At 40.2% G+C, this 23,754-nt stretch overlaps 1 protein-coding gene across 3 annotated transcripts in view; it reads right to left on the bottom strand.

The window, feature by feature from the left end:
* stim1b (stromal interaction molecule 1b) overlaps positions 1-22,464 on the bottom strand; it is a 40,662-nt gene extending 18,198 nt beyond the window's left edge. Inside the window, exons 1-6 of one of the 3 annotated variants that reach the window (XM_072662594.1) lie at positions 21,939-22,464; positions 21,277-21,397; positions 9,420-9,550; positions 5,370-5,484; positions 4,672-4,783; positions 3,374-3,486 (exon numbers count right to left, since the gene is read on the bottom strand). In XM_072662594.1, the coding sequence (XP_072518695.1) occupies positions 3,374-3,486; positions 4,672-4,783; positions 5,370-5,484; positions 9,420-9,550; positions 21,277-21,391 (586 nt within the window). In that variant the 5' untranslated portion in view covers positions 21,392-21,397; positions 21,939-22,464. The remainder of the gene's footprint in view (positions 1-3,373; positions 3,487-4,671; positions 4,784-5,369; positions 5,485-9,419; positions 9,551-21,276; positions 21,398-21,938) is intronic. The other 2 variants (XM_072662596.1, XM_072662595.1) reach the window with 2 other exon arrangements.
* Positions 22,465-23,754: the final 1,290 nt, after the last annotated feature.

Genomic DNA, 23,754 nt, shown 5'->3' with positions numbered 1-23,754 from the left:
AATTAATTCTAAACAGTCCTTTTTCACGTTCACTAATACTTTACTGTACCTCGGACTGAGGAAATTAAACAACCAAAAACTAATTTTATATAGCAGACTTTTTGAGTCTTGGTTCCTCTCAAGGTTCCTTCTTCTCGATCTGAGGGAGGTTTTCTTTGCCACTGTTGCTACTGGCTTGCCCAAAAGGGGCAAAATTTGTTTTGAAAAGCGCTGTAAATTTGAACTGAACTGTATTGATTTGAATAGTATTTACAAATCCACCATGGACACAAGCATCATATTTAAACGACTGACTGCAGCTGTATATGCTTTGCAGTGTTTAGTCCATCATTAATATATTCAAAAGTGACAGTCCTCTCTGTATGTTTCTTCAAGCTCTTGAATATAATAGCATTATTTGAAATTATGCAATTACACAGTCATGGTGGTCTCTTCCATCTCTGTATACTGTGGCTTTTCCTGAGTCTGTGCAAGGGAGGGCTTTAGATGGACAGATTAGCACATTCTATTTCCGGCTTCAAGCTAACTGTCTATGTCCTGTCCAAGAGCACAAGACCCCTGATATCAGATCAAAAAAACCTAAGCCTATACCCCCCTCTCAACCAGCTGCTTTCTCTGAGGGTACAATTGGACACTTGCCAAGATGAGGCATGTACTGGGTATGTCATTCATGCTCTGATCCTCCTAGGGTTTCATTTTTAATTTAGCTGCTTCTGGTAAAGTAAACTTTAGTTCTTTGGGTATGTACGTGAGCGCTTAAAATGGACCTTCTTTTAGCATGGTCCCAGGGTTTAAATGAAATACTACAAAATAGGTCTTTGGGAACCTGATTTTTGAATATACAAAAATTTTGTTATAGACAGACACAGTGGAGCAGTTAACAGAAGCATCTTGAGTATGGCAACAAAGCAGGCCTCTACAGTGGGGTTTATGTCTGTACACAGACAGAGGAGGAGCCAAAAGCTTTGCAACGCCCCCTGGACACCCCTTATTTCACTGGTTCCTCTGTTTTTTTAAAGTGTTAAAGACAACAATAGACTTCTGCAAATGTGATGTTCGATAACACCTGTGCAGATCTGCAAAAATCATACCTACTGTATATCAGGAAAGTATGGATACGGTCCAGTTGAAGTTATACGGCAAAATATTCTAAAACAGCAGTGGTCAACCAGAACCGAACCTAGTTTAAATTGACTACTTAACTACTTAAATTGAGCAGTTGCAGGCTGACAGTAAACATCCAAAGTACAATTTACAAAAGGAAGCGAACCTAATGACTCCTCCGAGAGCTAATGGGCAATTCAATTAAGGAGATGAGATTAGAAGTGTGGGTTTCACAGGTGATTTGCGCAATAAACAAAGGCATACAAATCCTGGTTACACTCAAATCTGTTCTTTTCTGGAAGAAAGACTGGTTAGTGTGAACCATGCCTCAGTGCAAACAACATAAAGCTAGAAAATGATCCAAAAGCATTGCTAAAGATGTGGGTGTACATCAATCTACAAACAGACAAACTGTCAACAAAATAAGACGATTCAAGACTGTTGTTACTCTCCCAGTGTGTGTCTTGTTGAGATCACTCCAAGAATCCTGAAAGAAGCAAGAACGAACCCAAGTGTAACCACTAAAGATCTACAGAGGCAAACAAACAAAACCCACTATTAGGAAAAGAAAAAACAAGAACAAGATTGGTGTTCATGGAAGGACACTACAAAGGCAGCTGTTGCTGTAATAAATAAATAAAAATATAAAAATAAATATTGTTGACTTCAAGTTGCATAAACTACACAAAGATTAAGCAAGAGTGTAACCTTTTAGCAAAAATCCACAACATTGGAGGAAAAAGAACACTGCACACCAACACCAAAACCTCATTCCAACTGTCAAGCATGGTGAAGGGAGCATCATGGCATAGGGCTTCTTTGCTGCCTCAAGCCTTGCAATCATTGAGGGAACAATGAATTAAAAGGCGTAAAAAGTAGGGGAAGCAGTCCCTGACTTCAATGACAATGACCCAACACACACAAGTAAATCAGCTAAGGAATGGTTGAAAACAATGATTTGTGTGTTTTTTTGTTCATAACTGAGACTTAGATAACTACAAGTCACAATTCTCAAACCACATTTAATTAGTAATCAATGCAGAAATCCAGGTAATTCCAAAGAGTTCACATACATTTTCAACTTTATATATCTAATATACATGATACAAAGTAACTGGTGACCACAAGCCTGCAAAAAGATACTGCCACTAGGGGAAAATGGTTAGCACACATAAATGAGCTCCCTGCTTATTTACATATTTCTGGTCAGGCCTGTTGCCTACCTTAAACCTCAACAAATCACTGTCCAAGCCCTAACCTTTTATCCAACCGGAACACAGTTTGGAGTTTCACTTAGTAATTTAATCCTTTGCAAAATGTTCAACCAACAGAGTGCTTTTAGACTTCTGAGACACTCCTAAGAATAAAGCCTGTACACACACCAACAATAGTGTGTTTATAATACAATACACTGTTTACTGCCCCTCAGCTCATTAGAGCAACACAACACAGTCTCAACACAGATACTAACTGTATGCACGTTTGTTGATGTACACTATATCCAAAGGTTTGTGGACACCATTTCTAATGAATGTATTTAGCTACTTTAAGTAACTACTCGACCACATCTAACAGGGCCCCCTCCATGCCCTCCAACCCGCAGCTCTCTCTCGGTCACTGATCATCTCTCTCCCTCCACCCCTCGTTTAGTGCGTTTAGCCAGCTGTGCTGTGCTGGTGCATCGGTGAAGCTTGTAATGGCAGTGAAGCGTGCCATCACCCGCTCCACTCCCTCCCTCTGCGCCGCCGAGCTATTTTCAAAATTGCAGACCAAAAATATTCACTCACGTGTAAAAACATCAGTGAGTGTATTTTCTCTGCACACAGAAATAGAATCTGACTTAACTTGGCAAATCTCCTTCACTCAAACAATCCGGAGGACCTTTACGAATTCCTACACCATGAATGCCATGTCACACTATAGGCAGTTACAGGCTATATAATAAAGATCTAACAGAGGAACACAGCATTGGGCTGTAAAGCAGTAGAACTGCATTCTCTGGACTGATGGAGCTCTGCCTAATACCTTCTAGATGTGGCGTTTGATCCAGAACAACTCAACCAATCATCACCATGATCTTGCTCTTATGACTTAAATCATCAAAACATCTAGTGTACAGCCTTCCCAGGCCTTACTGCAGCAAAAATGGAACAACTTTTGATACTAGCAACAACAACATTTTTGAAAAGCAACTACAACCTTTTGGACATTGTGTGTTTGGAAAATCTACACACAAAACATTAGATAACAGATGTAGTGGGGTTCTTACCCGGCGGGCCAAACAGCACCGTTTCCAGAGCTTTGAGCTGAAGTTTCTGAGCATGACTGCGGTCCAGGATCTTCAGCATGGACAGCGTCAGGGTGGCATTCTTCACGGCCAGCCTGCAACAGCAGCAGAGAGTACTGTTTAAAAAACATTCACTCCAGGCTGAATGCCATACTTCATTTGGGAACATAACACGTCAGTTCAACGTCTGGAGGTCTAAAGTGAATTATATAGTGAAGTGTTTCTTAATCCGGCACCTGGGGATCCACTGGCTTGCACAGTGTCAACTGTTCTTTGCCTAAACACACCAGATTTAGCTTGTGAAGGACTTGACAATCAGCTCATGAGCTGAATTGAGAGTCGAGGCAGGGATTAGTTGAAACTAGAGATGTCTTAAGAACCGATCCATTGGTAACAAGTAGATATCAAAATTCTAAAAATGTGATGGTACTTGCTTGTACTTGATAAAACTTGAAGGTGTCGGTTATACTTGTTTGCTCAAAGTAGCGTGAGTAAGAGGGGGGCCGCAGGGCATCACACACAGAGACATATGGCCAAACAGTGAACTGACTGTTTCTGACGTTTTTGAGCAATAGAGAGAGATAAGAGCTGAACTGCTCAGCACGAGGTGTCTGCCTGTAACAAACAAAGACACAAGACCGTGGAGGGAGAGGCGATGACCTTACTGTCACGGCTGGTCTGTCATTTAAGAAAAAAAAAGGGGGAGGCTGCTCACAGAGAATTAAAATTTCTGAATAAAGTCCTGAGTCCAGATAACACTAATAAATACATGAATAAGAGATGATTAATAAAGAATACACACTGAATTCTGTTAATATGTGCATCTCAAATTATATTATTTTTGAGTAGCTTATTTAAGAGTCTCCTATAAACACTTTCTAATTTTAGGTGAATAAAGGTACATTCAACTAAGAAAGGATTCTGCATAATTGGTCCCAAGAGTCAACTAAGTTAGTCTTTTTTATATTGCTATTAAAATTGGTATCACAATTAATTTCTTAAAAGAAATTAAGTGTTACTGGTACCAACTACTACATTTCTGGTTTTGTGACATACCTAGTTGAAACTGTGCAGTGGGCCTCATTAATAAAAATATATTTATAGGAATTTTTTTCTGTCCTCATAAATTCAACAAATCCCAAATAAGAAAGCATCAGTGAATGGCAGAATTTTTGGTGAATACAAAAACATTGTCCCAATGATCTCGACAATGAAAAAGATGCAGTGGAAGCACCTACAGAATGTTAAGATGTCTGGTGCAGGTGTGTATGTTCTCTTACCTGGGCAAGGTCTTTCCACTGATTTCATTCTTCCTAAAGGAGTCTGCATATTGAGGCAGATCCACATAGTTGATGAGCCAATCTTCCACCTTTCCCACGCTCCAGTTATACACTAAAAGAAACATTTAGACTGAAGTTGATTGTCTACATTATCTTCAGAAAATCTACCAACTGTTTCACACTAAGCTTTTTTGGGCTCGCGACGGCTTGTGACGGCTTTATGGTGTCAAATCCTTTAAACACTACACAATGAAATATTTGTATTCTCCCTTATTTCAGTGGGATATAAAAGAAACACATGCCAAAAGCTGTGACCTGACATTCACTCTGATAACTGAAAGGCAAATATGTTTGTGCCTAAACAGTCCAGAGGGATTACAATCTGTCAACATGTCCTAGTGCTCCACCCACCAGGCTCCAGGAACATCCCAGCCCACACACAGCCCCCTGTATCAGAGCCAACATCGTCAATTCATCTATACGAAAGGTAATAAGCACAGGACGTACTGCTGGGGAAAGTGTAAACCAACTACTATGTGCAGACGCACAATGAGAAGTTCCACAGCTTTCTTGGGATTAGTTGTGTTTTTGAAGGACTCCTTAGCACATGATTTAAGAAACCTTCAAAAAATAGCCTCTGTGTGTGCCTTGCAACATTTGTGCCTAGTTTTCTGTATGTGTACATGTATCTATATGACCTTCTGAGGCCCTCCAGGTGTTCCACATGTCCTCCACAGTGATCAGCAGGTCAGCTCCGTGGAAAGTCTTGTGTTTTGCCTTGGGGTCATGATAGTTGAGATCCTCTCTGAGAAACTGCAGGAGAAACAGACCCTTAATCTGGAGATTTTGTTCAGATAACATTGGTTGTACTGAATGACATTTTTTCTGACTGAAAAAACAAAAAAGTAAACAAGCTTGGTTTTGGTTCAGTTATTTTATATCCCACTGCTGTGGTCCTAGAGAGTCCCACTGGGACTGGTGGGCTTAACTGACTCCCACTCACAAGAGCTCATGACAACCAGAGCCAGGAAACTGTAAAAACAGCTTGTTTGTGTTTGCAGCTCTTAAATGTATTACTAACACAGAGCTCAGTGGAAAACATCACGCAAAACAGTAGATCACACACTAGGCATGCACTACTAATGCTGAATTGTTGAGCAGAGGGAAAAGGGTAACGTACTGACATTATGCTCTTTCTGGCAGAAGATCAAATGCTCTTAATATACCGTGCTTACGTGACCATTACCAAAAAAGCTCTGGATCTCCCAGCACAGTCCTTGACCAAGCACAGGGCATATCCATCCAGAAATGCATAGAGAAACTCAGAGCTGGAGTGAAATACTCTCTTATGTGGTTACATACTACATTGTGATTTTCTGAACGAGCAGGAAAAGGACTGAATTATTATGTGTTATAAATCAAATGTAATCTCCCTTTAACCATAATGTAGTCAATCAGGCAAAACACTGCTATTTGTTTACGTAACATAATTTTGACCAATCTTCTACACATCACTAGCTTATACAGAAAACTACATTAATCTATTGAAGATCACATTAACTGATCATTCTAATTGGCAGGTCTAAACTAAACTTGGTGGTACAAATGGTGCCACATTTGTAAGGAACATGCCTTTGTGGGATGAGCTGCAGAGACGATTATGTGGGTTGCGCCCATTAAAAATTGGCCAAATCCTCTCTGCCAATGCCGAACAGCTTATTCTGTCACTCATTTGGTTGATTGGATGATTGAAGTTTGAAGACATATTGGCAATTTAATAATTTATTCATGTAACAAACAGAAGCCTCAGCAGCGTGTGGAAGAACAATACACAGCCACAACAGCTGTATATTCTCATTCTGGCAGGAACAGAACGCCATTCCATCCTTTCCACTCCCAAATTCTGGATGTATTTTGGAGGATAGAGTTCGGCCCCAGACTGTGGAGATATGGGCTTGTCACTGGTTGCAGAATTTCATCTCGATGTCTCTCTGCATTGAGATTGCCTCCAATAATGACAAGCCTCATTTGTCCAGTGAGGGAGATGCCGCCCCACACCATCACACATAACAGGCTTTCCATTGGTATAAGATTTACTGCTGAGAAGCACTGTTACAACAAAGAAATAATCTACCAAACTAAAATTTTCTTACTTTTTGTGCTATGTTTATTTAGCTACATTAGCCTTGCAATAAATCAAACAGAGAAGGAAGGATCGATCAGCTATGTATCTGTACTGGCTGAATATCAATATAATTTCGCCGATCTTAAAAGCTGGTGATCTATATCACAGGACCCTGCAGTTCCTCATTCAACCATCAGATGGCAACTACAACCTTATTCACGGCTGCACAGCTCCACTGAAGCCAGTGCTGAAATCATGGTTCCCCCACCACATATATACCACATAAAAATAGCATTCCTCAATATGGAGGCAGAAAAAAGACTTTACACCACTAACCGGATACTGAGGGTGCATCAGTGAGCCCAGCAACTATCAGAACACAGTAGAGCTAACAAACACCACTGTCAACACCTGCACCTGACTGTCTGGTCACATAGGTAATCAAAATAAAAGACAGGATGAATAAAATATAAATATAAATCTGAAAAATGATACGAAATAATATAAAAGTGCTGCACAAAATATGGAAACTGTGAGGTGATGCATATGTGATATTTTTCATGTACAGTTGTATGTAAAAGTTTTGTTGTTTGTTTTGTTATTCCAAGTGTAAATAGGTAAGGATACCCTTTACAGAAAATACACTTCTGCACATGCAAATGCACATCTAATGTTTATTTGCTTAATTTAACACACTGGAGAAATGTATTTTAATGTTAATTTCAGCAAAAATATTGAATTTGTGCTCTAAACTTTGCTAAGGCCACATTTAATTATTTTTACTTAGAAAACCAACAAAACATATCATTTAAACAGGGGTGCACAATATTTTACATACAACTGTACATATTTGCTGATACATAAACATGAATGTATGTATGATTAATGAATTGTAATTAGTAACAACACTGCATTCCATGGGCTCCTAATGCTTTGTTCACCTACCTGTGTAACATGATTTAAATGTAAGTCGCTCTGGTTAAGTGTCAGACTAATGCTATAATGTACATATATAAGTCTATATGGATTAGCTTAATTTCTATAAGCTTACAATACAAAAATAAATCTAAATCTATCTGATAATTTTTTAATTATAGAAAAATCTCTACACTTATATGATTCCAATAGACCACTGAAGTCATGCCTCATTTTGTAGTCCTTTTTAGTTTTCACCTGGATGACCAGTTTTTCAACCAACTCAACCATCAAGGAAGAGCTCAGACCATATGAAACCAGTGACCAGCAGAGATGATGATGAGCTGAAATTTTCAGAAGGTAGTAATGTAGATGTATGATGCAGTTATCTGTTCCACATCTAATACTAACTGAAACACACAGAAGCTTCCTGTTCTTAGCTTGCTTTGACAAGCCCTGCACTCAGGCTACACTGATCAACATGACCTGACTGAAAGTGTTTTTTCACCTCTTTTGAAACCTTTGGGTGTCATCCACGAAGAAGGATGACGCACCACAAAGAGATATTAGCACTTCAGCTTGCTCTACTTTGGTACAGCTTACTAACGTCTAACTAATACACATTAGCTTTCAAGTAGCAAAATTAGTATTACTGTTCTTAAATTACCTCGTAAGAGGATCCAGTGTTGTACAGGGGACAAAAGTACACAGAAGAAAATGTATGGCCCGGAGTGCCAAACATGACAGCACAACTTCAGCTGTCTCTATCATTGTGCATTTCCCCATACCTCCCATCTAAAACTATTAGACAAAAAAGCACAAATGTTTTGGCTGACTACATTTGACATAATGAAAGAACTGTGTGAATGAGATTCTTCCCTGAACTGCTCTTTTAGGAGCAGGACAAATGTTGTTGCTATTTACCCACAATATGCTTAAGCTTTTGACAAGAACCCAGCTGATCAGTCTCTATAACCTTGGGTAGATGGTCAGTGGTCAGTTAGTGATTAGACAGTTTACTTAAAATGCAGTGTACAGAATATCACACAGCTGGTCAGTTCTCAGAGGGTGAGATTTCTGGTTTGGCTTATATAAGTGACCATGTGTGTAAATGCTCATGTTGGATAGCAGCAGTAATATCCAAGTCGTTGTTTAAGTCTTGCATAACTCAAGCTCTACTACAGCTGGATAGTACAGTAAAGTCCCTTTTGTAATCGTCTGAATGTGGAGCTCCCACAGTGACACTGGTCCTTGTCATATTGACTGCACAGTAACATAATTATGAAGTCTACTAATGGAAACAGCTGTACGCCGTGTTGTTATTCTAGAACTGAGTGTCAGTTGGGGTCAGTTGCATGACAGTGACGAGAAGATCCATGCAAGGACATTTCAGAACAGGCTATCTGTGGGGAATAGTGGGAAATTACACACATACTTATATCCCATAGAAACTAGTCTACATATTACACAGCCAATCCTCTGCTTACACAAAGTGATTCAACAGTGCTTTAGACACAGATGTTGATGCAAAAACATGCTAAACATGATCGTCAGTAACTTTCAGATCTGGTTAGTTGAACAAACACTGAGAAAGGGCTTAGGAGACTTTGATCTTCAGGCACAGCAAGTTCATAAAAGATGATGTGCAGAGTTTTCTTCTGTCAGAGAATACAGTACATGCAAACATCTGAAAAGCATCAGCCCTCACCTCATCCGTCTCGGTTACGTCCACACTGCCATCCGCATCATCATCCATGTCTTTGTGGATGCTACGAAGGGCCTCGAAACTCAGCACAGCATTCTCATCCTGACACAGGACTTCACCGATCTCACACAGCTCTGAGGGAGAAAGAGAGAGAGCAGAAAAGGAAGGAAAGTTAAGATTAAATAAATTAGACGTCAGGACATTTGGAGTTTGTTTTTAAAACATTTCAACAAATTTAGGACTGTAGAGGTCATACATTTCAAACATTCTCCGTTGAAAAGCAAGCTCAAGATATGCAAGATATGACACAAACAAGCAAACCATAAATATAAGTTACATAAGCTCAGATTTATTATCAGAACACATTCCTAAGGAGCCACGAATGTCTTGGCTAAATATCTTTATATCTTAAAAGCAACAGTTTACAAACGTTCCGGCACCCCTGGTCAAAATGGATGTTACTGTGAATAGTTAGAGTAGAAGATGAACTGCTCTCCAAAAGGCATGAAGACAAAGAGAAAACATTCTCATTCAATGGACTACCTCAAGAGATACAAGCTGAAGGTTCTCCATGGCCCTCACAGTCTTTTAACCGAAATATGATTCAATGGATAGGCCTCAAAAGATCAGTGCAAGGATGTATGGGTATACATTCCCAACACAAGAATTAACGGACTCCTGGCTGGCTTGAAAAAGCTGCGATACTTGACAAAAAGAGTTGTTTCTACATACTGACCATGCAAGACACCCAAACTCTTTATCACCTATTACTCGCATAACTATTTACAACCCCATATTTTAACCAGGAAGGCTCAAACTTTCACACAACAAAAAAAACAACAACAAAGCCCTTCCAGTTTATGATAAATGGACATTCAGATTTGGAACAACACTGTAGGCCCAACGCATTAAGCCTTTTGTTCCAGTTTCAGACTCAAATCGGACGCATTTGATCTGCTTGTTATATACAAAACTGTGCACTAAATGCTCTTCTCCTTCAAAGTATCTTCATCTGATAAAGGCTCGTACAAAATGTTTGAGCAACTAGTGGCAGCCAGTTTTGTGTTCATGTTTTCTTTAACTTTTAAAACCAGGAGTCTTTTGATTTGAGACATCCTATAATGATGATAGCAGACAACATGGCTGTAAGTCTCGGACATGAGCTGAAAAACTATTTACCAACCCAATGACACTATTTCAACTCAGTGTCAGATTCGTTTGAGTAGAACTTCTCTCAGGTACAATGTCTTGGCTTGACTTAAAATGCTGAAAGCCTAAATGCCTAAATCAATACAGCTTAATAAAGACACAAATAAAAACACTTGTTTAAAACGGTTTACACCTGATCTTTTGAGCCTACAGGTGCAATTAACATCTTTATTAGTAAGTGGTTTACTCTACTACCAACATCCTTAAGAATCTTCTGTTACTTTACTGTATCCTGCCAATTATAAAGAAACAGAAAGCCTACTAAAGCCCCATTGTAAAAATAGCTCTAACAGCTTGGCCTGTGGAGTCCAGTGACAGAGGCTATTGTAAAGGGATAGCTCTAAAACCCAGTTAATGCACCTAGTGATGGAGCCCCTAAGAACCAGATAGTGACATTTCGCTCTATTTATAGACATTAACTACAACATAGCCGCTGGGCTACTGAAATCATGATGGGACACACAATGCAAAAGGTAGTTATTCAAAAGTACAGAAGAGCAGATCAGCATGAATATGTCCGCATTTGCTGAACTGCTTTAACTGCATGAAAGTAAAAATAACAATGCGCTTGAAAAACCACTGAACACACAACCACAATTGCCACTGCAGCTCAAAATACTCATCATACACCTGCGCTATTCACACGGACATTAAAGCAGCAGTCCATTTAGTTGCAAATATCAAACTGTTCCAGTTATACTACAGATATTTGACGTGATGGTAACCAAAGATTTATCTATCTATCTATCTATCTATCTATATCTCTCTCTCTCTCTATATATATATATATATATATACAAACTTATGACAACTCAAATAATCTTCAAAGCTTGATCAGAACTGTATACAAGCTCAAGGCCGCACAGTGCCTGGCAAAGTAAACAACCCCCTAAAACCACTGCAGGCACACAGTATACACCCAAGCTTTTTAAACACCCAAAACACATCTGATCTGGGATATCAGACCATGGAGACAAAGCACTGTTCATGGTGCACGGTGACAATTTATTCACATTTGCACTTAATCGCACTTAACTAAATTTTGTCTTAACATGCCATAAAAAAGAAGCATGTCCTGACAAAATAAATGGAGTAAATGGAAGGGATGATTAAACGGAATCCATCTGGCCTTAAAAGAATAGTTCCCCTAATCATCAAATGAACAGGATTTATCACTTAGCCCATATGCAGTAGGTCAGTCTGACAAATACAGATATCTGACATCTGCTGACAAATCTTTACTTTACAAAATAATAATAATAAATAAATAAAATGCAAGGCTACAGTTGCTAACACACACTAGACTCTTTATTTAGTTGATTCAAACACCTATTAAAAAGCTACGTAAATATTTTTTAAAGAGACGGTTTAGTAACAAAAAAGTTATGGTCAGACCTTGTTTAAGGTTTAAGCTAAAATTAGAACTCTATTATCATTCTCACTGTGTCCCACCTTGTAGTACTATTCCACTTTGAATTTAAACATTGAGCCACGGTCATAGTGGTTCTGGTTTCTCAAATGACTAGCCCAGCATTCAACTACAAAAATTTTAAAATCTTTGTGGACACCTAGTTTCACCCAGCTACTTTAAGTTGCACCCATTGCTGAAACAGATGTGCAAATGCACACACAAAGTTTATTGGACTCTCTGGAGCACATAAACGTTACCTATAGGCTAATACCAGGTGGGGGCTAGAGGTTTATAAGGCCCCTCAGCACTGAGCTGTGGAGCAGTGGAACTGTGTTCTCTAGTATGTTGGAGCTCCATCCAATACTTTTGGGAAAAGCTGGGGAGTTGAAGATCAGATGGGGTGGTGATCATCCAACACCCTGACCTCACTGATGCTCTTGTGGCTAAATGCAATCAAATCCTCACAACAATCCTCCAAAATCTAGAAGAAAGCCTTATGTGGACAGCACAGACAGTTCAAAAACAGTGCAAAAGCAGCCTTGATTTCAGATGAAACAATGAATGAGCAAGTGTCCCAATACTTTTGTCCATATTGTGTGCATGGAGAACTTTTTGTAGACGCAATTCATACAGTCTTCTAAACCATATTGATTTGCAAAACAAATTTTTAGGTACTTATTTATGCTAGCATGGTGGTGCTGGTTGACCAGCATAGCAGTTTTGAAAAACAGAACAAATGCTGGTTTATATAGTCTGGTGCTGGTTGACCATCATATTTATGATTTAAAACAAGTTTGTGCTGGTTTTCAGTTTTTGACTGAATTTGAATCTGATGTAGACTCTTTGCATTGTATCAATACTTCAAGCGAATGGACCAATAGACTCCAACATGACATGAAATTATTTTTACATTGACTTTATTGATAAGTTAAGATTTTTTTTCTCCTGCTGTTGTTGTTAACATTAGCCAACCATTTTCCATTCCCAACTAAAGAAGCAAAAAGCAGACACTGAACATGTCTTAGCTGATCGTCTGCATCTGGGGCAAGAAATAGATCATGTTGACGTCATTTTCCACCAAACTCTCCCCTTAAAATGCTAATTTAACTGCAGGGAATTTGGTTTGTGTGGGGCAAGGGTGTGGGAAGGGGTATCCCTAGTTGTGACTGTTTTTAATTATATTAAACACTTTGATTCGGCGTCTTCCAAAAAAATCCCACCAAACTCCAAACCCAACAGTGGAAAAAAACAAAACTGCACTAAAAAAAACCCTTCTAAATAAACAGTGATGTGTTGGAACACAGACCGTAAAGATCTTTTAGAGTAAGAGTGCATTATGAGCAGTGTGTCACAACCTGCTTCCATTAGCACTGAAACTAAGAGATCCCATGGGCTCTGATTCAGAACAGCAAGTTAAATTTACAAATGAGCTTCAGCAAAACAGATGTTAAAGAGTGGGTGAGGGATTTTCATACAACAGGTATCACATATATTATATATGATCATTTGTTTTTAAGAGATTTGATAAGCTAGAATAGACAATGAAGAACCATGTTTTAAACAGTCTGGCAAAAATGTTTTGTTCTATGTTTCACATATTTTACATGTGTGAAGGTTGAGACTGATGATGACCAAAATGTTTTCTGCACAAGGTCTATGTGTGTACATGCAAGCATTTTTAAGATAACTTAATAGGACAGCTATATACATAGGTTGTTGTGTGATTGATAGTTATGTGTTGAGCTATATTGTAAAAGAAAAAATAGAAAAAAGCCAAGTCCTTTTGGTGTATTTCTATTGGTCCTTTCATCATGAAATTATACCAGAAATACCTAGACCATGCATTTTCTAGGACTGATTGCAACACTGCAAAATGCAAATCAGCCTCTAACAAATCCCAAGGCATTTTGCTAATCACATTTCATGAGTCATCAATGTATGTGTATTTTCTGCAATACATACTGCAATTACAACACATAGTAATATGATCATAATACTAGTATTCTGTCCATATTGTGCTGTCAGCAATATACACCAGTAGTTGCTTTTGTTGCATGAGGGATAAGTTAATGCTTTTCACCGGAACACGGAATATAAAAAAATCCATCTCCACAATTACAGCACAATTTCCGCTGCCTCAGACTGGAGTGCGTCCAGAAAGATAAGACTGAGAGACAACAGAGCAAGAGAGAAAAGAGCAATCAGGAGTAGAGATGGTGGCAATGAAAAGCAGGGCCTTTTAAAAACATCTTAAGAAACAGCTGGAGCTTGTGGAGCCACGAGAACGTACTGCATGCAAGAAAAGAGAAGCAACAGTGCACTTGCAAAACCACTAAGCTCACAACCACAACTGTCAGGGCACTTCACAACCCAGAGGATGAAGCTTTAATGAGTCCCTTTAGCACTGTCCTCTGACCCAGCTGGACAAACTCAGGCACGTAAGCTCGCAAGACTCATTCAGTTTCTCCTCTGTGACAAGAGAAACACTGGCTGTTATTTGCTGCTATTTGTTAACATTAACTTTGTATAAACTGTATATGTACAAATATAATGCTTTGATACTGACAGGTCCACCAGTCAATAAGGAAAATGCCTATTTTTAAACAATTAAAAATTTATATACGTTAAAAACACTCTACTGTTGTTGGTTAAAGTTCTCATAGCTAGGGCTGGGCGATATGGTAAAAATACTATATCACGATATTTAATTACTGTTTTCACGATATTCAATATTTAGTACAATACATGTAATCACAGACTAAAAACACCAGTAGTGGCAGATTCTTAAAAGCTACTATTCAGATCCTCCACCGTACTGAACAGAGTGATTTTTATTCAACATCTGCTGCACTTCACCTAATTATACCAGTCTAATTACACTGTTTGTAATGAAACCTGCAGCTGATCAGTGTTTATTAAGCACAAACAGTATCCTCCATCTGCTTAGAAAAGCATACTGTTATCAAAATAACAAAAATCATCACGATATGTTAAAATATTGCCCAGCTCTGCTCATACCCTATTTTACCCCTAGAGGTTCATGTAATGTATGGTTAATTTACTAAAAACAGTCATAATGACAATTTGCCATTTTTAATACTTTATAATAAAACAGACTTCTAAAATCTGACTGAGTACCTCGTATACTGCCTCAAAATACAGGAAAAAAAAGTTTAGGCTGAAACACTTCTTACATCTTTGAACCAAACTGAAGCTAAACACATGTCAAAAGGGAAACGCTGGCTTATACATTTACAGGTAAGCCTTGAGAAAGCCAAATCCAGGCAGAGAGTTTTAGCAAGGCTTAAAGATAACCAGCTCTCCAGATTGCTGAATGCACTGAGAGGCTACAACAAAACAGCAGTACTGTCTGGTAAGATTTGGGAATAATTACAAGATTACTATGATACATTTTTTTATCTGAGCCGTCCATAAAAGGAAAATTTGAGTGTTTCAGTCTGAGGCAAAATAACAGGGTTGTAAATAGGCCTAAAACATTGTGTTTCAGCATTTTTCTCCCCAACCAAATGTTCACATATTTACTACTGTTACAAGCAACAACTAAAAATACTCAACAAATGCATTCTTTGGCACGTTAGGATACATATCCAGTGTGCCTGAAGTAGTCATCTGAACATTTGCTCTTATTGCCCCTTCATTTTCAATGGGTAGTAGCAGGATGCATGCACATAAATCATGGCTTGGCGATAAAAGTTGAGCTGGCTTCAACTTTATGCAAATTACACAGGGCAGACTCGCCACTCTGACCAATCAGGCAAAAGCAAAAAAGCTGTTGTCCGTGCACAACCGGTATGTGCCTATATGTGTAGTTCTGTCTGCACACCATGGTTGAGAATCTCCAAAGCTTATCGCTAATAGCTATTCTCCATATTTATAGCGAAATATAGTTTAATCAGTTATCTTAAAACAGTAAAACAGAGAATTAGAGATAATTAATTTAACATTTCTTTAAATTTACGACTCCATAACTGACATGTTCCTCATGAGTCCTGCATTGTAGACTGACACGCCCCTCCAGCGGCGAGGCACTGGCGAAGAAAAGAACAACATACAGGCAAGCCAAATAAGGTATCCACATTATTATTTGAACAAGGCCCTGAACAGCTCTCCTCTCGTGCGTAGTCTTTGATGAAGCGTACTCTGTGGGGTCATATGAGGTTGGTATTGCCCCATAAAAACTGCACACCATTGTTAATGTTGCTGTACCCTTCTTCTGCTTTTGTTAGCACTGAGTGAATCCAGCATTAGCGTGGGACTTGCAGGATGATTGTTTGTTCCTCTGAGGATAGTGTCTGTGATAATGCCTTATAAAAGTGTTTGTCTGAAGACTGCTGTCTGACGGCATGACTGTTGCTTATCAAAGTGGCACTAAAGTGGTGGTGGGGAAAAATCTCCATGTAACGATGACTAAGAGCACCACTGTGGAAGTATCTATGAGAGAAAGAGACAGCTCTGGCAGCAATAATGAACCTACTAGAATGGCAGCTTCCTACAACAGCTAGAAGTTGTAAAAACTCTATGGGAGCTGTGTACCCTATAGTTCCCAAGTTCCCTATGCTGCTCAAGTCAACACAGCTAAGGCAACCAAGCCACCGAACTGAGAATCTGCTCTCGCCATAGCCCTGTAGGCAACCGACATGGAGACTAAGGTATACAAAGAGCAATACTCGAATATTTATGAACAGCTTATGTCAATATTCACAAGCTAACATGTGATTACATTATATTGACATTTGGGAGAATTCAGTTTGAGAGTAAGGCTCAGTACTAGCGGATCCCTCATCAGTCAATGTTAGTGTGTGCAAACAGGTCTTTATGGACCATAATGAAGGCACAAAGTAAACAAGAACCTCTATAAACCTTCACACAGTTAGCACTGAAATAACCAGAGCACTGCTCCACAAAGTGTGTGCAATGTAAAATAAGCAGCACAGGATTCCAAACCACTTCCTCTCTTATGGTGAAACGTTTTCAATACTGTAGCTGACATCTGGGACTGTGGGGCGTAAGCGATTGCTTAGTAATCTTTGTGATAAAGGTTTAGTGCAAATATAAGGCTCCAGAATATGTATACTGCGCTTTAAGGAACCCTTATCCTAATATGAGGGTTTATATAACAAAAGCAACTCATTTTTACTTTTTACATTTTTACCATTTTCTAACTTCTCTTAATTCCTTAGAACTAAACAGGTTGTTTTTGCACCGTTGAAATGTCATCACTGTCATGCAAAACCCTCCTATCTCCATGTTTGCTGTTATGGAGACCAAAAGTAAATTGAATCTGGCAGTTGTTTGTTACATTGTAACAAAATTTCCTGATATATGGACCAATAGAAATGCTCCAAAATTCTTCATGGTTTCTTTCCTTCTCCTGCAAAGCTGCTATTTTGGACATATGAGGGTTTCATCCGACAGTGGTGATATGTTAGTGATCTCTGTGCCAACTGGCTGCTCCGTATTGTGAATGGGCTGATAGGGCAGATGTACACTATATGGACAAAAGTATTGGGACAACTGTTTATTCTTTGTTTCAAAATGAAACGAAATAAACTACTAATGTTTACAAAAATGGATACAAAAAAAAAACAAAACATTTATCCTGCTTTTGAAACTGTCTCTGTTGTCCAGGGAAGACTTTCTAGATTTTGGAGCACTGCTGTGAGGATTTGATTGCATGTAACTACAAGATCACCATCCCAACTAATCCCTAACTCCCCAACTCATCCCATAAGTATTGAATGGAACACCTTCACTCCACCGCTCAATATTGGGGGGCTTTATACCCCTCTAGCCCATGCCTGACATTTGGCATGGTGCCAGTAGGTTCATGCTTATCTGCTCCAGCATCAGTTTGCTGATTTTGACTATCAGTGAATAGAGACTGATATGCTTAAATGGTCACTATTCTGATTGGATGCCCTGTATTGTGCCTCATTTACAAAGCAGTCCAGGATAGACCTTCAGTGTGAGAGGGGGCGTGGCTGAACTGCTGTAGGATGACTAGGAAGATATGTAAATGTGTTGGCTTTCATGACATCACAGAAACCATAGCTGCGTTCCAAAGCTTAGGTTGCAGCCGAGGCAGGGCGGGACCACCGTAGGACTGTCCTACGAAGACCCCTTCTTAGTAGTTCATTGTTCAAACAAATGGAACACTGTAGCAAGGCAGTGCGGTGGCGTGACCATGAATGCCCCGCCTCTTGCAATGGTGGCGCGAAACTTGGAGCCCCATACACTATGCCTCTTGATTTTCATTTCTTAATGGATTAATAATTATAAATATAATAACTAACATTTTAAAACAAACTCTGCTCCAGAGGCTTTACTTTCTGCTGTTTTTTGGGGTAGTGTTTGGTTTCTCCTAGAATTTTACGTGAACTGTGGGTAACCAAGGGCCAGGAAGGTTACATCAGTTGCTTCCTCGAAATTGCTCTAAATACAGGCTGCATTTCTAGGTTGTATAGAAAGGGTCTTTCTATGACATAGTGGCCGATAAACCATAGCTTTGGAACGCAGCTCATGAATTCTATTTGCTTTCTCGCAAAAACCTTGTATCTCCAAAACCATAGCTTCATTATAGGAAGTAAAAACTTTCTTAACTTCCAGTGTAAAAGACTGGACTCATTTTGGAGCATTCACGGTGGTCTCTTGGAAAGTGCAGTTTTTGGGGTGGACTGCTCTGCATCATGTAATCTTCCTGCATCTGGGTCTGAAAACGTGTCCCACTCTGACATGCTTGAATTGAAAAGGTAAAGGTGCACGTATTTGCACGTAAATGTGTCCTCCACATTTAACCCATCTGGTAGTGAACACACACTCACACACACACATGTGTTAGGGGCAGTGAGTACACACACACACCCAGAGCGGTGGGCAGCCAACGCCAGCGCCCGGGGAGCAGAGAGGGTAAATGGCCTTGCTCAAGGGCCCAACAGTGGCAGCTTGCTGAGCCCGGGACTCGAACCCACAACCCTGTTATCGATATCCCAGCGCTCTAACTGCTGAGCCACCACGTAATCATTAATCATTAAGTAATCTTTAGATCATAATCATACGCATACAATACACAGGGTTGGGCTTTACAGTAAAGGCAGGGGACATTCTCAGAGTGCCCCAGTAAACACTAACATATGGTTGAGATCAGCTGCTGGGCCTATGGGTCTCAGAAGGCCTTTCATCAGATAGAACCATATAGATCACAACCTCATACATCACTGTCACAATAATACATACAGTGAACACAAGCACCACAAGGTTAATGGACCAGCAGACATGACCAACATTACATGATCCTACAGTTTTGGGTGAACAGATAAGAGCGTAAATAAGCCGAAACATCTGAGCCATAGACTTTGCATTAAACTTTAGTTAAATTACCCTCTATTAAAAGATGTTTATTTTTCAACTTAACAGATAACATTGAGTTAGCCGCGCAACCTTATGCTTCAAAGCCGGCTAAAGACTGGCTAACAGAATTCCTTAAAAAGGAAAAGTTTGCTTTGTGCATTCCAGTGGACATTAACACGGTCTCTCTCTACCCCATTACCCGATCGGCCTTTTACTCAACAGGCCTGTGCAGCATGAAGTCCTGCGTTTCTGAAGCAGCAGACTGTTAGCAAAAGAATTAGGCTTTTATTTAAAGGTATTTTCAAATGTAAACGGAAGGTTAAAATTAGAAAATAAGCACAAGAGGTTTTCATACTCCTGTATGGAGCACAGAGAGGAAACTTGGCACAGGGATGATATTAACTGTCTTAGTCTGATGCTTGATAAGGGGTTGGGGGCTTGTGTTGAGTATAAGGCTGCCCAAGTTATTATATGTTACAGACCATTAAACTGTGCCATAGTCACTACATGACATCAAAAGTGTTACACTGCATTTATGGGGCTGTCAACTTCTACAGTTTAGTGATTTCAATGGGCAGTGCTGAAAAGTCTTGGATTTCTACTAGGAAGGTTCAAGGTTCGGGAAAAAATGTCTGGTGTTTATAATCAGCTCTGGCTCGCTAAACTGGAAACAAACAAAGGCCGCTTTTCCACAGCAGGGTAGAACGGTTCTGAGCACGGCAGGTAATTGTTCCGGTGGCTTTTCACACGGACATGGTTCGGTGCGGATTGCTAACCGTACTTGAGGCCACAGAACTGTTCGGTAGGAGGGCTTAATGACATACGGATTCGTTGATTGGCTCCATTTTTGCGTCACCTTTGTGCCACAAGATCCTGTGTCCTTATATTCCCAGTACAGAAAATGGTGGAGACTATATTTAATATACAATACAATGCAATTTATATCAAAGTACAAGAATAGTTGTTCCTCTTTAGCTCTCTTCAAGTGCATTGATTATTAGTGTGCTGACACTCAACAGCACTACTATGACGTTAACACGGCCCACTGCCGGGCTTGTAATAATCTAAGCATAGTAAGAACATTTATGTAAAGGATACTTTTTTTTCATAACTTGTAGTAGCCATAGATTGTTAATGCATTTTCATCTCAGCCAAACTACTTCCCAGGTCAACTGTTGGCTTTTATGGGGTGTGTCGCTAAAACACATAAGGAAGTTTATAGCCCTGAGTAATCGTGTGCGAGTTGTACACTGTTAAAACAATTAGATCCTTGAGCGACGTGTGGAGGTTCTTCAGTTTGAAAGTTTGGAGGTTCCTAATGTTTTGATTGCTGCAATTTGCAGAGATAACTGGAATCAAGGCACCGACATGTGTGGGAGCTCTGTTTGATGTTTAGCTATGAAAACAAGTGAGGGGAAAAAACGAGACCACCGTAGTTGCGAGTTTAGCGACATGCTAGGTTTGAATAGAAAGAGAAGCAAACCTGAAAACAGCCGAAAACACTCCTGAGATCATTCACCTGACCTTGTGCGCTCAGATATGGGGGGTTTCTCCTCTAAACATGTTCCTGGCTACACATCTATGTCCATGATCATTGGAAATTTGGATGTTGACCACTGTTGAGTCCAACTGCCTTTAACTTGAGCAGATAATCGCCTGTTTTATTCCCCGTTTGACCATTTTCCCTAATAAACGCAGCCACGTTGCACAACGTTTTGCCACTCATTCCGACTAAAGTGGCCATGATCCAGCGTGAGCGTGACATCAGTGCCTACCCTCTATACCTTCTTGCAGCCATTTCATGGTATTGATCGTATTTTGTAGCCTATTTTTAACACAGTACTACAAAACCTGCAGTTGCCAATCTCTTACCTGACAGCCCGCTGTGTGAACGTAGGTGGTCTGTAAGTATTGGCTGATCTGCTGCAGTCCTCCACAAGAGACAAAGGCAGGCGATGCTCACACATGCAAGGCCTATTGAGTCCATGCTGACCTTAAGACAGAAACAGGAAGAAATATTAAAAACCACTAAAGGTCTCTCTTCACTATTCTGGGAAGTTACAGCTGATGAGCAATATGAGACCAATGCCTTGAACCTGGTGACAAACAGGTAACCGATAACTCTAAATGATTAAAACTGGATTAAAAGTTTCACATTAGTAGAAAATCATCATGTAGCTCTCATGAAGGCCATTACAAAATATAGGCTTGCTGCCAGCCGGAATGCATCTATGAAATCTCCATTAGGTTACTCAGTAACCCATTCACCTCCAACAACTACTATAACACTATAACACCATATGTATGAATTTATTTATTTATTGCCCAGCAGTCACATGTGACCATATATATATATATATATAATAAATATGATAAAATCACATGGTTTGCTCTATTCGGAAAAACATGCTCAGACCAGCTCAGAGATCACATAAATACAACACCTCACCGACGGACATCAACAGGTTATCGACGTTTAAGCTAAACTAAACCATCTTTCCGACGTAAATAAATAAATAAATAAAAAACTTTACCTGTAAAAACGTAAAACTTCCAGAGGTAGCAGGAGGACCGGGGTACCTAACAGGGGGTTCAGGTCAGAATGAGCGGAGCTCCACTGAGGACCAGATTACGTCGAGGATGAGACTGACTCGGCTGGAAACTTTAAACCCGGATGCTGCTGATACTTCTGCATAGCAGCTCAAATCTTCATATTAAAGTTTAAAACAGCAGTTAATTCAGCTCCGTGGAGAAGACTAACTTTTTCTATCACCTCCTCATAGTTTCCAGAATAACCCACCGATGTCCGAACAGGCGAGTTCAGTAAAACACGTCCATCCCCTCCGCCCTCACTTCTCTCCAGACGACACACAGCAGTCTTCCGGATTTCTGCTGAAGCAAATCGAGGTCCTGCTGCTCAGAGCGTGAAGGGTCTTCACTCAGCTTTCGAGCTCCGTGTTAGAGATCGAGCACGACTGTGAAACACATGGCTGAGTCTCTCTGTATCCGCTGCCCACCGTTATCGAAGACAGTACTGTTTTTTGCCTTCGACTAATACCTGGATCGCTTATTGGCACATTTCTCAGTTAATGGAGCAATGCCGCCACCTCGCGGTAAAAACAACCACGCGGCTGACGCTTTCTGGAGGAGTGTTAACACAGGCTGTGACGTTTGTCAGCAAAGAGACTGTCCTGGACATATCCTGACCGTCCTGAATCTCAATGAACTGTCCTGATAAGTAACTGGTCACTGAAAGGCGAGCTGGTGATGTGATCTTATTAGGGTTTTTGACATTCTATAACCAACATTGTACAGCAGCCGGCACACCAACCGGCACATCTAACATCACCCATCATATCAACATCTTAAAGTAGCAGCACACCTGTCCCCCACCTTACAGCAGCCAGCACGCATATTGGTACATCAGCACCATTCAGCACCTCCTAAAGCAGCCAGATCACCAACCAGCACCTCCTAAAGCAGCCAGTTCACCAACCAGCACCTCCTAAAGCAGCCAGTTCACCAACCAGCACCTCCTAAAGCAGCCAGTTCACCAACCAGCACCTCCTAAAGCAGCCAGTTCACCAACCAGCACCTCCTAAAGCAGCCAGTTCACCAACCAACATCTCCTAAAGCAGCCAGTTCACCAACCAGCACCTCCTAAAGCAGCCAGTTCACCAACCAGCACCTCCTAAAGCAGCCAGTTCACCAACCAGCACCTCCTAAAGCAGCCAGTTCACCAACCAGCACCTCCTAAAGCAGCCAGTTAACCAACCAGCACCTCCTAAAGCAGCCAGTTCACCAACCAGCACCTCCTAAAGCAGCCAGTTCACCAACCAACATCTCCTAAAGCAGCCAGTTCACCAACCAACATCTCCTAAAGCAGCCAGTTCACCAACCAGCACCTCCTAAAGCAGCCAGTTCACCAACCAGCACCTCCTAAAGCAGCCAGTTCACCAACCAGCACATCTTAAAGCAGCTGCCACACAAATTGGCTTACAGCAGCTGGCACACCAATGAGCACATCCTTAAACGGCATATCTCACAGCACCCAGCACACTAACTGGCACATCATAAAGCAACAACACACCAACTGGCATGTCCAAAAGCAGCCAGCACACATATGTAAGCATGAGATACAGCATGTTAAGACAAAGCAAGAACAAAAAGTATTACACTGCAACAGAAAGAGGCTGGCTAAGAAAAGTAAACAGTGTCAACATTTAGGCATGTGTCTAATGTTTAATGTTTTAGTTTCAATCTATGTAGATCAGCTGGTTTATGCTGACCTAGTACTGGTGTACTGGTGTGATGAATATGAGAATTTAACATTTTATATGATTTTTAGAT

This window comes from Salminus brasiliensis, chromosome 18 (assembly GCF_030463535.1).
Source record: "Salminus brasiliensis chromosome 18, fSalBra1.hap2, whole genome shotgun sequence".
Taxonomy (NCBI): Eukaryota; Metazoa; Chordata; class Actinopteri; order Characiformes; family Bryconidae; genus Salminus; species Salminus brasiliensis.
The sequence above is the reverse complement of the archived record's forward strand: the minus strand, read 5'-3'. Positions and strand labels throughout refer to the sequence as shown.